This window comes from Aspergillus niger, assembly GCF_000002855.4.
Source record: "Aspergillus niger supercontig An14".
Taxonomy (NCBI): domain Eukaryota; kingdom Fungi; phylum Ascomycota; class Eurotiomycetes; order Eurotiales; family Aspergillaceae; genus Aspergillus; species Aspergillus niger.
In genome coordinates this window covers 890,121-905,952 of record NT_166529.1, presented here as the reverse complement: position 1 = coordinate 905,952, position 15,832 = coordinate 890,121, and the positions used below count along the sequence as shown (strand labels likewise).

General features: G+C 52.1%; 6 protein-coding genes across 6 annotated transcripts; 3 read left to right on the top strand and 3 right to left on the bottom strand.

Moving 5' to 3' along the window:
* Positions 1-556: 556 nt before the first annotated feature.
* On the bottom strand, positions 557-2,689 carry An14g03620 (uncharacterized protein; the record flags this gene model as incomplete). The annotated part of the gene is made up of 2 exons (XM_059744183.1): positions 557-2,494; positions 2,549-2,689. 2 exons carry the CDS (start codon positions 2,687-2,689, stop codon positions 557-559), a joined length of 2,079 nt encoding a protein of 692 aa, XP_059604660.1.
* Positions 2,690-3,173: 484 nt separating this feature from the next.
* An14g03610 (uncharacterized protein) lies at positions 3,174-5,026 on the bottom strand (the record flags this gene model as incomplete). Its single annotated transcript, XM_059744182.1, is given in 6 exon segments — positions 3,174-3,352; positions 3,413-3,489; positions 3,555-4,162; positions 4,228-4,613; positions 4,675-4,819; positions 4,913-5,026. Coding segments are annotated over 6 exon segments (1,509 nt in total).
* Positions 5,027-6,130: 1,104 nt separating this feature from the next.
* An14g03600 (uncharacterized protein) lies at positions 6,131-7,706 on the top strand (the record flags this gene model as incomplete). The annotated part of the gene is made up of 2 exons (XM_001400948.1): positions 6,131-6,684; positions 6,743-7,706. 2 exons carry the CDS (start codon positions 6,131-6,133, stop codon positions 7,704-7,706), a joined length of 1,518 nt encoding a protein of 505 aa, XP_001400985.1.
* A 374-nt stretch (positions 7,707-8,080) lies between these two features.
* An14g03590 (uncharacterized protein) lies at positions 8,081-8,869 on the top strand (the record flags this gene model as incomplete). The annotated part of the gene is made up of 1 exon (XM_001400947.1): positions 8,081-8,869. The coding sequence occupies one exon, from the start codon at positions 8,081-8,083 to the stop codon at positions 8,867-8,869; it is 789 nt and encodes a 262-aa protein (XP_001400984.1).
* Positions 8,870-9,682: 813 nt separating this feature from the next.
* Positions 9,683-10,999, top strand: An14g03580 (uncharacterized protein; the record flags this gene model as incomplete). The annotated part of the gene is made up of 1 exon (XM_001400946.1): positions 9,683-10,999. One exon carries the CDS (start codon positions 9,683-9,685, stop codon positions 10,997-10,999), a length of 1,317 nt encoding a protein of 438 aa, XP_001400983.1.
* A 425-nt stretch (positions 11,000-11,424) lies between these two features.
* An14g03570 (uncharacterized protein) lies at positions 11,425-15,829 on the bottom strand (the record flags this gene model as incomplete). The annotated part of the gene is made up of 3 exons (XM_001400945.1): positions 11,425-13,947; positions 13,995-14,677; positions 14,737-15,829. 3 exons carry the CDS (start codon positions 15,827-15,829, stop codon positions 11,425-11,427), a joined length of 4,299 nt encoding a protein of 1,432 aa, XP_001400982.1.
* Positions 15,830-15,832: the final 3 nt, after the last annotated feature.

Below are 15,832 nucleotides of genomic sequence, written 5' to 3'. Positions count from 1 at the left end.
TAACGTTCTTAGATACCCTTCCTATGAAACGCAGCCCTGCTAAAATTGACCTTTGGAACCGGCTTGTTGTAATAGTGCCGGATATCTATTTGGGGATGAGCTTCTCCTTTCTCCTTCTTCTCATTGTGATCGGACTGCGTGCAATGTTTTCTTTTAAAAAATGTGTTCGATATGTGATCGGCTTGTATACTACATAACAGATACCACGTGAATATGGCATAGTCTCTACTCTAGACACAATATACATGTATAATATGACAGAAATCCCAACATATGACCCTATCGCTATCACTTCATAGGACATAGGAAATCAACTAGAAAATGGTCTGCTTTCTAGTCCTCGTAAAGTGACCACTGGGCTACGAGACCGGAGGATCAAATACAGTCAATCCTATCATCATATCGATAATTCTACTAAATATGGAAACCAATATAACAGAAAAAGAATGCTTTTAATCTATCCATAGTAAAACCCTAAGACAGTCCTAATATACATACATGCTGCCATCTATGTCCAATAAACCCAATAACAAGCGCTAGCTATCAATAGCATTCATTAAGCATCCTCCCCATTCTTCTTCTTCTCACTCTCCGCCGCCTTGGCCGCAAACCTCTCCCTGGCCAGCTCAATCCTCGACTTCGGCTTCTGACCCCCCTCGCCACCAACATCCAATCCCTTCGCCTTGGCCGCCCACTCACCTCTGCGGCGCTTATACAAGTCCATCGACCAATTACGCCACACCGCACGACCGACAAACGAATCCCTCAGAGCCATTTCACTGCGCGCCAGTTCCTGCGCCATGCGCTCCTTCACGAAGAACACGTCCTTCGTAGCGTGCCAGAGAGCATCCACGACGCGGGACCCGCTGCTATCCAGGGCCAGTTCTTCGAGATGGCCCGTGAAGCGGACGGCGAACTGGCGCCGGAATTGTGGCGTCGAGGTGGGCAGAGTGAGGGATTTCTGGATGACGTGGGAGGCGGTGGGGTCTTTGGCGATGGTGAGGAGGGATTCGGGCGTTTGGGAGAGGAGGCTGCTGTAGACGAGGGCGCTGAGCGGGCCCGGGGCTGTGAGGATCGTCTGTACAAAGAGAGAGTTGTGGAGTTTGGCGCCTTTGGGATTCGTGTTGATGTTGGCGTTGGCGTTGTCGGGGCCGAAATCGGGGATTGCGGGGGGTTGTTGGTGGTCGTCTTGGTCTTGTGCTTGGTTTTGTTGTTGGGGTTCAGAGGTGGTGGTTGTGTCCTCGAGAGTGAGCATTTGGGACAGTCGCTTGGCGGGGTCGCTGTCGTAGGCGGTTTCGAGGGAGCGCGCGATAGGGGTGGTGTCGACGCCGCGGACGATGCATCGCTCGACGAGGGTCTTGGGGACGATGACGCGGGAGCGCTCGATGAGGTTGGGGATCTGAGGGACGAGGAGTTCCACGGCGTTTTCGAGGTCGTCCTTTCCGAGACGTTCCAGGACTTTGAGCACGACGTAGCCGGCGGTGATGTTGCGCGACAGGGAGCGGAGCTGGTCACGCAGGAAGTTCTTGTAGAGACCCTTGAATAGCTTGCCGGGCATGTATCGGACGATGGTCTCGAGAAGGCGAGAGCCCACGGGGTCGTAGAGAAGGCCGCGGATGAAGACGGTGCTTTCTGTGCCTTCTTCGAAGGTATCGTCGGGGATTAGTCGGCGGATGATCGACTTGGGGTCCTTCGCGCTGGCCTTTCCGAAGTGGGAGAGCTCCAGGTATACGAGGACTTGGAGAACTGGGTTTCCGACGGGGTGGGTGGCAAGTGCGCGAAGATAGGTGTCGTCGAGCACGGAGACCATATCCTGCATGATCTTCTTCAGGGTGCCCTCGAACGATTCGGGCACGCTGCGCTTCTGCGCAACGGGGTTCTCGTCCTGCACTTCGTTGAGGACGCCGTGTCTTTCCTTCTTGCGACTAGCAACGACCGAGTCGCTCAAGGATAGATCGACCGGCTCTCCTGCCAGCACCAACAGGAGAACGCGAATGGTGTGCGACGCAAACCGCTCCGTCAGCAAGTATCCCCAATTTCCCTCCAACTCCTCGATGACCTTCATGAACATCTCCGCCAGCGACAGTTCGGGCTCGGGCTCGTCTCCCTCCTCGGCTTCGGTCTTGCTAGCCTTCTTGGATGGCTTTTGCGACACTCCGGGCGCAGCGTGAATGAAAAGAGTCTCACAGCAATGACTGGCGAACCGGTGCTGAACCAGGTGCAGGAAATGACCGATGAACTTGCTGAACAGTCTCCGGATCTGGTGTATGTCCGACATCGAGATCAACTTCTCCATAAGACGGGAACACGACTGACTGCATGAGATCTTCAATTCCTTGCCTTCGGCCTCCTTGTAGACACTTTCGACGAAGACTCGTCGCTCCTCTGCGTCTCCGAACTGGTTGGTCTCCAACACCTCGTTTGCACGCGAGAAGTATTCCTGCTCCTCGGGATCGAGAAGACCATAAAAGGGCATATCGCCCGTCTGCGCTCCCTCCTCGCCCTGCTGTTGTCCATCGTCCAGAGCGATATAATCGGCACCGTTAACGAAGTCGTTGGTCTCGTCGTCGGAAGGTTTCACTCGTTTGGGCACGACATCTTCGGGGGCGTCGTCGCGCTTTCGCTTGCTGGCTTCCTTGTTGGCCTTTTCGGTGGCGCGACGGCCTCTCTTGACCTTTTCACGAGGCATGATGTGACGATGTGCAATTGGGAGTTGAAGGGGGAAGTTTTCTCTCTCGCCGATTCGCTTTTTTTCTGCGTTTTTCCCGCAATCGATAAGCAGTGGACCGAGCGTCCTCAACAGATGTTTGTCATGTTTGCATCTCTTTACTCCCCAGATCAACTTTCACATTAACTTCCTCATGCATGACAACAACTGTTGTGGAAAAGGAGAGAATGGCATGGAATACTCAATGACTTTTCTTATCTCAGTTGTTAATGTGCGGCATCTATCGTGTCACTTGAGTTGAACTGACTGCAAAGCTGCTGCGGAACTATGCAATGCTAAATTCCGTACTCATGGATGAGATTGCTGACTAGTTGGATAATGGATCTTCTACTGAATAAACTAATCTAACCAAAAGAAAGCAGGAAAATCAAGGGATAAAGACGAAAAGAGACAAAATGCAACAATTACTTTCAAACCCCGTCCAAAGTATCTTCCAGATCAGATCCTACTGAACTTCTAGCAGACACCGGTGTCCCTTCGTTGATAGCAGGAAATGCAGGACCTGCTCCATGTCCTCATCGCTCATTCCTTCCCGGGATGATACTTCTGATCTGGGAAATTGTCGGAAGAAATGGGCGGTAGCCAAGCGCAGCTCTATCCGAGCCAAATGTAAACCCAGGCAATCTGTTACAGTTAGGTTAGCTGCTGGTTGATACTCTCCTAACAATTGACAGTCGCACTTACTACGTGTCCCTGCTCCAAATGGCATGAATGCATCCTTCATCTCCTTGGTAGGGGAAGCCCAGCGGGAAGGATCGAACCTATACGGATTTAGTCAACAACTCCGGGATCAGCCAGCCAAGTGCGAATGTTTGCGACCACTTACTTTTCGGGCTCCGGGAACGCAACAGGATCACGATGCAAGCTCCAGATTTGCGTCGTTACAGTGCTCCCTCCGGGAACCCAATGGTCACTAAATGTCGCACCTTGTGGTGGTACAACGCGAGGGAGAGCACAAGGGACGGCGGGATACAGGCGCAAGGCCTCATCAATGACCTGGTTCAGATAGGATAAGCTCTAGACATCCTTGTCAGAAAACCGCTCGGGCAGTGTGGCGACCTCGGCAACAAGTGCTTGCCGGATGACTGGCGCCTTGCAGACTGCCCAAGTGAGATAGGTCAAGGTGTTGGCTGTGGTGTCACTCCCAGCGATGATGAGGTCAGAGGCATCGTCGCGGATTTCAGCATCAGACAATCCTTCCTTGCCAGCATTATACAGTTTTGTGAAAAGTGTCGGCTTGACGTCTTCGGGACTTGCGGCTAGCAGCCTTTTGTACCGATTGACGCATTCGTCAGCATAGTTCCCGAATCTATTCCGGCTCTTGTTAGCCTCCCTGAGGATGGGGAGCGGCAGGAATTCCGCGAGCCTGAAGATGAAAGGAAAAGCTACTCGAGACTCTCCAACCAAGGCGGCTATCTCTAAGTCTTTGATATGCTGATCTTTCTGTGCGGCTTGGTCAACTCATGTCATAAAGTTCGGCTTGCGATAGGCTATATTACTTTGCCTTGCTCCAACATCCGGAATGAGTCCCCGAAGGACAGTTCTCCAATAATGTCGCTGGACATGAAGAAAAACCACTTCTGGACATCGGCCACCTTACGGGTGGTCATTTCCTCTCGCATGCGCTGCATGGTGAGGCGGATGCGGGCCTCTATTAAGGGCTCCAGTGAATGCAAGTTCGCATCTGCGAAGGGCGATGAAAGAAGCCTGCGATGTTTGCTGTGGAACTTGGGATCAGTAGTACTGAAGATACTTTTTGCATTGTCGTGCTTGAGCAATTCATATACCGGCGATTTTAGGAAGCCACTTCCTATGCGATGGATCTCTCGGGCTTCAGCAATCTTAGCAATGTCGACTGCATTCGGACCAACCCGGACGACTGGACCTACATGAGAGCACACAATTAGCCTTGCGGGTGCCTCCATCCGATAAATTGCTCGCATTACCATATATTTTATGTAGCCCTTGCACATATCGTGGCCGGTTCCCTGTGACTGTTTGATATCTGACGAAAATATCCGTCCACTTGCACAGGAAGGGCCCGGGGATCGACGACAACGGGTTCCTCCGCTCGCGATAAACTTCTACTCGCTTGCACGTTCAGCCTCGATCTGTCAAGCAGAAACCCAAGTAGACCCACAGTTACGATATAGAGGACGAAGAAAAAAATAATCAAAGTCGGACCATGGCCAGCCACGAAGCTGGACCACATTGCGCTTGCTGGGTGAAGCGATACCGGATCCCCAATGAACTAATGCTACTACTGTCACTTGATTCCAGATAGATTATTGTTAGCATTTAGAGGGGAGAAGCGTGGACTGGCATTTTTAACCGCTCCCTCAGGTAATTGCTAAAACGTGGGACGTGCGATGAAGTAATATCAAGTACAGCCGAAAACGGATTGCAACTGAAGCTTCTGCCAGGTCACAGAACACCAAACCCTCTCAAACAGCGAATGAGGGAGTACCAGCTTCTGAACCGACTCATTCTCAGTGGTCGTTGGAGGTAGCCGACCATCTCTAATTGCTCTCAGATAGAGCAGCTGACGGCCTGACGCAAGGTCCAGCGCGACCGCAGGTTGAGATGAACGGAATGACAATCATCCAATGCGCTCGATATGCAGTGCTGCTTGATAATGTGGGATTTGCATTGGTCTCAACCTAGCGGTGTAACTGCCTGGAGCAACGGATTTGCAGTTTACTGCATACCTTGCATATCAGCAGTTACACTGGTGAACTGGCTACTTTGAAGGAAGCCAAAGATCGACAACACCGATGATCTGGCACGACAATGCCATTATTATCAGGGAATATAAACCCAAGCTCTGACTGCTTATTGATGAGATATAATTGGCCTCGACTGAGCCGGCCGTCGTTCATCTCTACCAGTGATGACCGCCAACTGGCACGGGTTGGAAGCCCTATCTTGGCCGCATCCGACGATGCGACCAAACTTAACATAACACCCCCCCTAAACCAAGAAAAAGACAGTTATTCCTTCATTCAGAAACCCAATTTATTGCCATGACCTGGCTGACAGGCGCGTTCCCGAACGACTCAACTTAAAATATCTCCTCAACTGATCATATTTCGGGTCGCGACTCCCATCCGAGCTTCCCATTGGCTCGCGGGCGGTTCCGAGCATCATCGACTGGCCCTGGATACAACCTTGCTATTGCTGGCCAGCGTCATCGATCCGTCAACTTCCGGATGCTGTTGCTGGTTCGCTGTGCTATGACCCCTGTTACAATTTACTCTGATGTTGTCTGATCTCTTTCCCTCCGCTGCTGCTCGGTCGCGATGCATGCGCGGCTTCAATGCACCAGCAAGACTTGTTGACAGGAGCCCAAGCCAATCAAGGTGACCCCGAAGTGTCTCATTTGACACGACTAATTGGTTTGCGATGCCTCTGCTGTACGTGCGGGCTGTAGTTCCCTTTGAGGCCGGCGCCAATGCCACCGATGTGCTCATCAACGAGGTCCATTTCAATCGCACCGCACTCAATTACTATCACTACACGCTCTTCAGCAATGGGACCCTTTCCAATGGCACGGACTGCTATCTTGCCTTCAATCAGTTCCAACCACACATGAACGAGAATGGGACTTTCGTGAACGGAACCTCCTGCTATGCACCTATTCGGGATATAGGTCGACATGCGTCGGCTGGCCTGGCTTTTGCCTTCATGTTTGTCTTTGCGATTGTTTTCACCTTGATCAACATGCGCAAGCATAGCCGGCGGTATCTGCCTGCTGATCGCCGGTGGACACTCCTGGGTCGTCGGGCGAAATGGATCTGGATGCTCTTCATTGCCGCCTGCGGCACCATTAGCTGCTTCATGAGCATCGACGTGGATCGAGGGTACATTGTGAGCGTCCCGTTGATTCTGCAAAGTGTGTTCTACACTCTGTTGACGCCGGGGATGATGGCCGCGGTATGGGAGGCGGTCCGGCACTGGTAAGTAATGATAGGTTGCATTCCCGGACTTGTAGAACCGAATTGACACGAATCCCAGGGGCTCCTGGCAAGAGCGGCAGATCTACGATCGGGATCCGTACGCATTCCAAGTATCCAGCAGCCGGCAAGGTCAGGAGTTTGTGCTCCCGATCATCTTCTACGGATGCGCTTTGGCCAATTTTGTCTTGACCGTCCCGCGCTCTTGGACCGCCATTGAGATGCAACGCAGTCTCGACCAACAGCTCAATGAAGCCAAGCCGGTCGCTACAGATGTACGATGGCGTGCCGCCGGATTTGTCGCGGTGGCCGGCGTCTTAGTGATCTGCTACAGCCTGGAACATAGCATCTACCGCTACCGGGCGCGACCGACCAGCACCATAGGCCAGCTCTTGTTCTACTTGAATGCGGCCCCATCGCAATTCCTCATAGCTATTGTGTTGCTTGGCGTAAAGATCGGATACGCTATTGCCTCTGCCTTCGACTGGACAGTGTCCCCCTTGAGGTACGGAGTCGATTCTGGATGGCTCTACGGGCTGGGATACACGCCGGTGCTGCTCTTGCTCATTCTGTTCAATATCTGTGGATTCTGCGAGCTGAATGAAGATAAAGCCTTGATCGTGCAGCGAGACGAATTCAACCATGCAGTTGCTGATGCTGTGGGAGTCGGACAGCGGAAGCCCAGCTGGTGGAAGAAGAGCCGCACCTTCGTTCGAGAACTTAGTGATCATCGCCAACGCCAGGGCTCGCAGCAAGACGATCGTGATATGAGTCGGTTTGTGGAGATGGGGATCATCAAGCCACGAGAGCAACCTCAGGAGGACGAACCCAAGCCGGAGACATGGGTGACTACGCGTACTGCCAGTCAGGGCAGCGAGTCGACTGCGGTGGCGCGTACGGAGAGCAGTCCGGAGACCAGCCCACCGTATGTCGAATATACTCTGCAGCCGGAGTTGTCTCGGAATACTTCTAACGAGATGGAGGTACATGGGCGCCCGCAGACTGAAAGGGACATATTGGGATAGGGGTCAAGCCAGTAGGAATACGGATAATATTGGAGGGTATGGATAGTTAGTTCGCGATGTATCATGAGTCGACGACTTATATAGGCCAGATTAATCACAGATGGATGTTAGTGAAATGAAGATTATTTCTTTCTACTTGATACTCAAGCGCAGTATCAATATATGCACGTGACACTCTGATTGCATGTTTGCTCGGTTTGCCTCCCTGCCTCTCATCGCGAAGCTTCACTTCACCCTCCACCATCCACTCCACTCCCATTGTTCAGCCAGACCACAATTCGCGTCCAAATATCCCAGTGACGAAGCTGCAAGCAGGTCTTGCACACCAGAAAACCCTTCAGTGATCCTATCCTCCCCTCTTTCCAACTCACAACATGGAACCCGAAAAGCGCAAATACGCCGCCGGGCCTTCCCTGCCCTCCACTAGCGAAGACGACTCCAGTAAACGTCGCAAAGTGATCGGACCAGCTCCCCCTCCTCCATCTACCACTGCAGACGCCAATTCCTCCGACAATAGCTCCTCTGATGACGACTCTGACGACGACTTCGGACCCAGCCTCCCTCCGCCAGAAGGCACCGTCCCATCTGTCCCCAATACCGGCGCAACACAACCCATCCCCTCCGAAAGTACCTCAGAAGCACCAAAACAACCTCAGCGCGATGCCTGGATGCTCGAGCCCATCGACGGCTCGAACCGCAACTCCCGCGTCGACCCGACGAAATTGCGCAACCGGAAATTCCAAACTGGGCGGGGAGCCAACACTACGCCCAGTGCGGGCGGGTTAGACGTTTCCTGGACTGAGACGCCGGAGCAGAAAATGAAGCGCCTACAGGATGAGGTCCTGGGTGTGCAAACACGGCCTACTGCCCCTAATGCGGGCGACTCGGCGGGAGGAGCGCGCGGCGCACAGCCCTCGCGGGCTATGCAGGAGAAGATCCACCGGTTCAATGAAGAGAAGAGAAAAGAGGAGGCGAAAGCGAGGGATGCGGAGAGAAAGAAGAAGAAGGATGGAGAAGAAGAGGAGGATGACCCTAGTGCTCGTGCTTTTGATAAGGAGAAGGATATGGCACTTTCGTCGAAGATTACGCATGCGCAGAGACGGGAGATGATGAATAAGGCGGCGGACTTTGGGTCGAGGTTTACGAGTGGGAAGTTTCTGTGATTGAGCGACGCTTGTTCGGTATCTTTCACGAGGATCTTGTCCGACTTGCTTCGCATGGTTGCGGCTCTGTCGTACACAGCGTCGTACGGGCCATCCGTTTGTTGATCAATTCTGCCTAGGGCAATGACTGGCAGCCGGAGGCTGGGCAATTCCTCTATGCCAATGGTCGTTTCGGATAAGTGCATCGCCCTGATCAGCCATGTTGGTTACAGTTCTCGTTGTATCTGGTAGCAGCACCTGCTGTTAGATATCAAGGCTCACAGTGCCGCGAGAATGACCAGTGAGCCATCTCAGGTTGTCGCCGCAGCGCGGTGACATGCTGGAGCTATGAAAAATGGACTAATACTATCATGGAACTTCAGTGTCCTCTCAGAGGACAGATAGTAGGCCGATTAGCTGGTATGGGGTTTGGGTTCTCCGAAACCCGCCAAGATGGGAAGATCAAGATAACTTTATTTGGCGGCTTGGCTGCTTCGGATGGCCATCCCGCAGATAACATCTGGTGTGATTCTGGGGTACATCCACAGAGTTTGAGTTGTAATTTTATATAAAGACTACATAGAAACCTAGGTCAATAAGTTCAAATATCATAATTAGCTGCAATCATCTTCACTTACGCAGACGAAACAGTCAGCGGGGCGATTGACAGCATCTCCGCGGGATGATCTGCTGATCTTATCAGACCATCGATGATGCGGGGATGTTTTGGCGTCTCCGCCTTGCTTCGGCTTCATTCCTTGCTTTCCCCCTCTTCTTTCCCTCTCCTCTCTATTCTTCCCTCCTCATCTTTACTCCCTCTACAACCTCATCACAATGAACCTCCGCCAAATCAACGCCCACAACCTCTCCACCTTCCGCCACCACTATGTCTCCGAGATCTCTGGCTCCCTCGGCGACCTGGGCACATTCCTCCCCATCGCCATCGCTCTAGCCGTCAACAACACCGTCTCCCTCTCCAGCACGCTAATCTTCTCCGGGCTCTTCAACATTCTCACAGGTGTCTTCTTCGGTATTCCCCTACCCGTCCAACCCATGAAAGCCATCGCCGCCGTCGCCATCGCCCGCACCTTCACCAACGGCGCCATCGCAGCAGCCGGCCTCTTCGTCGCAGCCTTCATCCTCCTATTCAGCGTAACCGGCCTCCTCACGCGCTTCGCCAACGCCATCCCCATCCCCATCATCAAAGGAATCCAAGTCGGCGCCGGCCTCTCCCTCATCATTGCCTCCTGCAACTCCCTCCTCAGCAACCTTTCCTGGCTCTCCCCCTCCTGGGCTGACAACCGTCTCTGGGCCCTCGCCGCATTCTGCTTCCTTCTCTTCACCACCGTCTACCGCACCGTCCCCTACGCCCTCCTCGTCTTCCTCCTCGGTCTCATCTTCGCCCTCATCCTCTCCACTCTCGCCTCCGACCTCCCTTCCCTCTCCCTCTGGCACCCTTACACCGTCCTCCCCTCCCCATCAGACTGGTCCACAGGCATCCTCGACGCCGGAATCGGCCAGATCCCCCTCACAACACTCAACTCCATCGTCGCTGTCGTCCACCTCGCCCATGACCTCCTTCCCACACACACCAACTCTTCACACCTCAACGTCACCTCCATCGCCCTCAGCGTCTCCGCTATGAATCTTCTCGGCTGCTGGTTCGGCGCCATGCCCGTGTGCCACGGCTCCGGCGGCCTGGCGGCGCAGTACCGCTTCGGGGCGCGTTCCGGCGCCAGCATCATCTTCCTTGGTGTGTTTAAGCTCGTGATCGGGGTGTTCTTTGGTGAGTCGCTGGTCGGGTTGTTGAAGCGGTTTCCTACGGCCTTGCTGGGCGTTATGGTTATTGCGGCGGGAATGGAGTTGCTTAGTGTTGGGGAGAGTTTGAACACCACGGGTGCGAGGGATATTCGGAAGGCGGTTGCAGGCCAGGGGGGCTTGACGGGCGAGGATATGGGGCCTATGTTGAGTGATTTTGAGAGGAAGAAGAGGTGGATGGTAATGATGGTTACGGTAGGCTTGTTGGTTGGGTTTAAGAATGATGCTGTCGGGTTCTTGGGGGGTTTGTTGTGTCATTTGGCTTTTGAGATTCCGGCGGTGGTAGAACGGGGGGTGACGAGGTGGAGAGAGGGGAGAGTGAGGTTGGAGTAGATTGGGTAGGTGGGTGTTATTATGTAGTAGGGGAGGGGAGGAGGTGGTGAGTGTGTATATATGAGGTTTGGGTTTGGTTATATGATATTCATGATGTGTGATGACGATATGATAAAAATGTCTGTGATTGCATTGCATGTTGCGGTTCTGTGTCTGTCTGCATTGAAAGTGCTATGCTGTTATATAGCTTGGTCTAAGCAAGGATGCTTTATTTCTATACTCTATATCAGTCTATCTCTATCGCTATGTCAAGTCTATCTCTCTATACACTGTATATGCAAACAACTGTACAATCTATCCTCTGGGTCAGGGTACTGACCCAACAACTTCAACAACCCAGCTCATCCATCTCCCATCCACTTACACCCCCCGGCTCTCAAGTCACCCGACACACCGGCACATCCCCAACATCCGTATGCCTTACTCTACTCCGCCTTCTTCGAAGCCTTTGTCCGAAGCTTCATCAATGCGAACACCAACGCATACCCACTAATCGCAAAGATGACAGTGATACCAGCATTCCGCCACCCGTAATAGTAGTGGTTGATGTTGAGTGTAGTCAAGAAGTCGCTTCCACGACGGTACTCACACACCCGGCACGTCGAGGTAGCATCCGGGTTGGTCAAATTGACACGCCAGCCCTGACCCGCGATGTAGTCCTTCAGGTATTCAGCGCAGGTGCCATTGGTAGGGTTGAACAGTGCAAACTCGTCCTCGTTGCAGGTGACCTTGGCATCCCACATATCGAAGGTGAGCATGCCGGACACGACATAGTTGAACGGGTTGAGGTAGTAGAGCCAGTATTTCCAGAACACGTTGAGTTGCGTGTACGGAACGAAGATACCGCAGAAGAGCACCAAAACACTGATGATCATGGGGTTCACGAGAGCTGCGAAGGTTGGATTGGGCGCGTAGGCTGCGATGAACTGGCCAATACCCGTGTAGATGAACTCGTAAATGAGCATGATGAAGAAGGTAGCACCCGCCTTGTTGGAGTCATGAGGCAGGCGTACGCAGTAGTACCAGCAAAGGAAATACAAAACTGCGCATACACAGAGGTATGGGAACTCGGACACAATCAGACCAATGACAAAAGAGATCCAAGAATACATCTTCGACTTTTTCTCTCGTGCATCGTAGATATCGCGTCGCTGGATGAACAATGGTTGGAGCTGATTGATAACACCTGGTGCAACGAAAACAAAGTTGAAAATCGTGAACATCTTCAATTGCAGGGCTGTCACGCTTGGACCGACCCTCCAAAATGAGAAACCATTGAGCAAGGCAGAGATGATATGCAGGGAGAATTTGTTGTTGACGTAGTTGGTGTTCCGGAAAAGAGCCACGTTCATTCTGTGGGTAACGATCTTCGTTTGTTCCCAGAGTGGCATCGAAAACTCGCATCCATCGTCGTTAACACCAGAGGGCTTCGAGGCAGCCTCGGATATCAAATGATCAAGCTCGGTGATCATCTGCTGATGTTCAGGCGACTCAAGCCAAACATGGTGCCAGTCTTTGTCTTTAACGCTCTCGATGCCTCCAGTGACCACGTCGATCATGAACTCGGCTGGGTTAGCCTCGATGGGGCATTGCGCGCCATATTTGCCGAAATAATTCTTGATCGTTTGTCCATTTTCGCCGATATCACCAAAGTACACAGTTTTACCGCCGCGTGCGAGAAGCAGAAGAGTGTCAAACTGCGCAAATAACTGGGCAGAAGGTTGATGGATAGTCACCAAGACAGCTTGTCCAACGTCAGCTAACTTGCGGAGGAACCGCACTGTATTATAAGCAGACTGTCCATCCAACCCAGAGGTAGGCTCATCCAAGAAGATCAAGATGCTTGGTTTGGACACAAGCTCCACGCCAATGGTGACTCGTTTTCTTTGCTCCACACTAAGGCCATTGCCAACTGTGCCAATAAGAGTGTCTGCCAGATCATGAAGCTCAAGCAGGTCAATGATAGTCTCAACATACTTAAGTTTCTCTTCTTTAGGGGTTGTTCGTGGCTGGCGTAATAATGCAGAGAACTCTAGAGCTTCCCGAACCGTAGCAAACGGTTCATGGACATCTAATTGCTCGCAGTACCCAGCCATTCTTTGAAATGACACAGGCAACGGCCGGCCATCAACCATGATAGACCCAGTAATGGTGCCCTCTGTCTTTCGCTGTGCAAGAACATCAAGTAAGGTCGTCTTGCCTGCTCCTGAAGAGCCCATGAGAGCCCCAAGCATGCCTGGTTTAACCCAACCGTGGATATTATCCAACAAGACCCGGTCGCCGGAAGGTGTTTTGACGGTATATTTGAGGTTCTTCCAGGTAAAGACGGCAGTATTGCGGGAAAGGTTGCCATCCACCTCTGCAGTCGTGTCGCTAGTGGCAGCCTTGGCTTGCTCCTTTTCCTTGACCTGAGACTCTTCGTCGATGCTTTTCTGGTGCTGCTTTAGATTTTCACGAGGGATCAACAGTGAAGCACTCCCCCCGGCACCAGCTTTCCAATATGTGGTGCAAATAATGGTGAGCACGGCGAAAAAGCCCCACCACGCCCACACAACTCCGAAGTTCCTCCAAAGCTGGGAATGCTTGTAATGAAGCGATGAAAGATACTGGTCACCGGTCACGTAGTCTGCACCGGGAAGAGCACCGCCTACACCAGTACAGGCTTTGTTGGCTGAGTCGACATCCTCATATCCAGGGCCGTTAGGGACAATGTTCTTTCCAACACAAGGAATATGTTGGCCGTGAAACTCATTCGACAGCGCAGCTTGAAAGGCATAAGCCATGGGGTTGGTATAGTAGAGCTCAAGGAACCAGTTTTTGACCTTTGGCTTAGGGATCATGTAGCCAGCATACATGACGATTCCCTTAATAGCGGTTCCCGAAATCTTCGATGCAGCTTCGAAGGTACTGAACCCTGCACCAATGCATCGAAATAGCGCCGTAACACACTAAACGACGTTAGTTGAGAGCTATTACTGGGTTTGGAAGAACTCACCAAAGTCGTGGTGAATAGGATGATCCAAAAAGTGAAAAACGCCGCTGCTGTTGCTTTGAGCCCAACCATCCAATACAATACAACCGAAAAGATCGTGCACTGGAATAGCAGCACCGGGAAGTCAGCTGTTATCTGTGCCAAGCAGAAAGCAGCCGGATGGTAGAAAGCAAATGCCTTATGCTTGATGAGCACAGGCCGCCCTTTGAAGGACTCGGTAACCTCAGACATAGCGACGATCGTATTGTAGAGCAGGGAGAAAAAGACCGCTCCACCTTTTGTGAAAAGCCCAGCAGATGTCTGCGGGGCGTTGTAAAAGCAGGATCCTGCAATCAAGGCCATCACCAGAGACAGGATTTGCTTAATTAAGAATGTGGACTTTTCACCCCACAGAATCTGGTACTGACGCCGTGTACATGCGAGGACTTGAGTCCCAAATCCTGTGGTAAACGGACTCTTCTTTGGCTGGTGTGTGGTCTTTTCGAAGGCAACAGACTCCTTGAATGCCTCCGTCCGCTCCTGAGCGATCGCGCTTGTGGGATAGTCGTATTCCGCTGTCATGTGGCTGTAGATAGCTGACGCCTTATACTCTACCATAATAGAATCGGCATTCCGGGGAAACCTGTTTTCATACCCAGGTCTTATCCTTCGCTCAGTAGGCACGGTCACGCCTGTTAAAAAATCACCTGGGAAGCGTCAATATCGGTCAACCCTCAGTAGCAGCATGTGATTTGAGAATACTTACCAACATTGGCACCATCTGTATAGACGAACCCCAGGTTCTCCATGAATGGTTTTGCTGCAGCCGCTGGGCCATAGAATATCTGTTTTCCCTCATCCAGAACCAAAACCTTATCAAAGAGATTATATATCCCATTCCCCGCTTGATAAAGGGTCACAATTGTCGAGAGACCGAGGACGTTAGTCATCGCTCGCAAAGCCTTAGCCCACTCCAATGCAGTACTGGCATCGAGACCGCGGGTACTGTTGTCCCAGCAAAAGACAGAGCCCCTTGTTGCCAGGCATTCAATAATAGAGACTCGCTTTCGTTCTCCTCCCGACACACCCCGCACAAACTCGTTCCCTACCTTCGTGTCAGCGGTATGTGAAATCCCCATAGATTCCATCAAAAATTGCTTTGTCTCAGCAGTATATTCTTTCACGGATGCGGCACCGTCGGGAAGATGAGAAGGAACTTTGAGCCGAGTAGCAAAGTCCATTGTCTGACCTACGGTCAACCGTGGATAGAATAGCTCTTCTTCCGTATTCATCACGATATGGCTGCGATATTGAGCTGCTTCTTCATGGGACATATTTCCAAAGCTCACGTCACCCTTGATGGTGTGGTAGCCATGGCGGCGATTGGAGAGTAAATTGAGAAGAGTGGTACATCCTGAACCCGGGCGTCCCAAGACTAGGAGCATCTCCCCTGGCTTGACACAGCCGTGGCTTTCCGTCAATATAGATTTCAGGGGTGGCTTTCGGGTAAAGTCGCGGATTCGTTGTGGTAAGTTGAATTGGGAGAATAGGTTCTCATTGACCGCCGCTTCTGCTGCAAGGACATCCACGCCGAGATTCTTCCAGGTCACACCTAGCTCCCGCTTTTTGAATCCTGCCGCAGCCTCACGTTCCTGGCTCCGGATTACCTGCGGGGTCATGCTCCATTCTGCATCCTTCCCAGGAGCAGAGGCGTTGACTGCATGGGGAACGATCAAGGTTTCTGCGCTTGGAGCTTCTCGAACATTGATATGGGGGACATTCAGTGTGTCGAGGCTCTTCCGTTCTGGGATTGGTAAGTCGGAAGACTTCTCGTCTTCCGGAAACTCAGGAGGATTCATAGC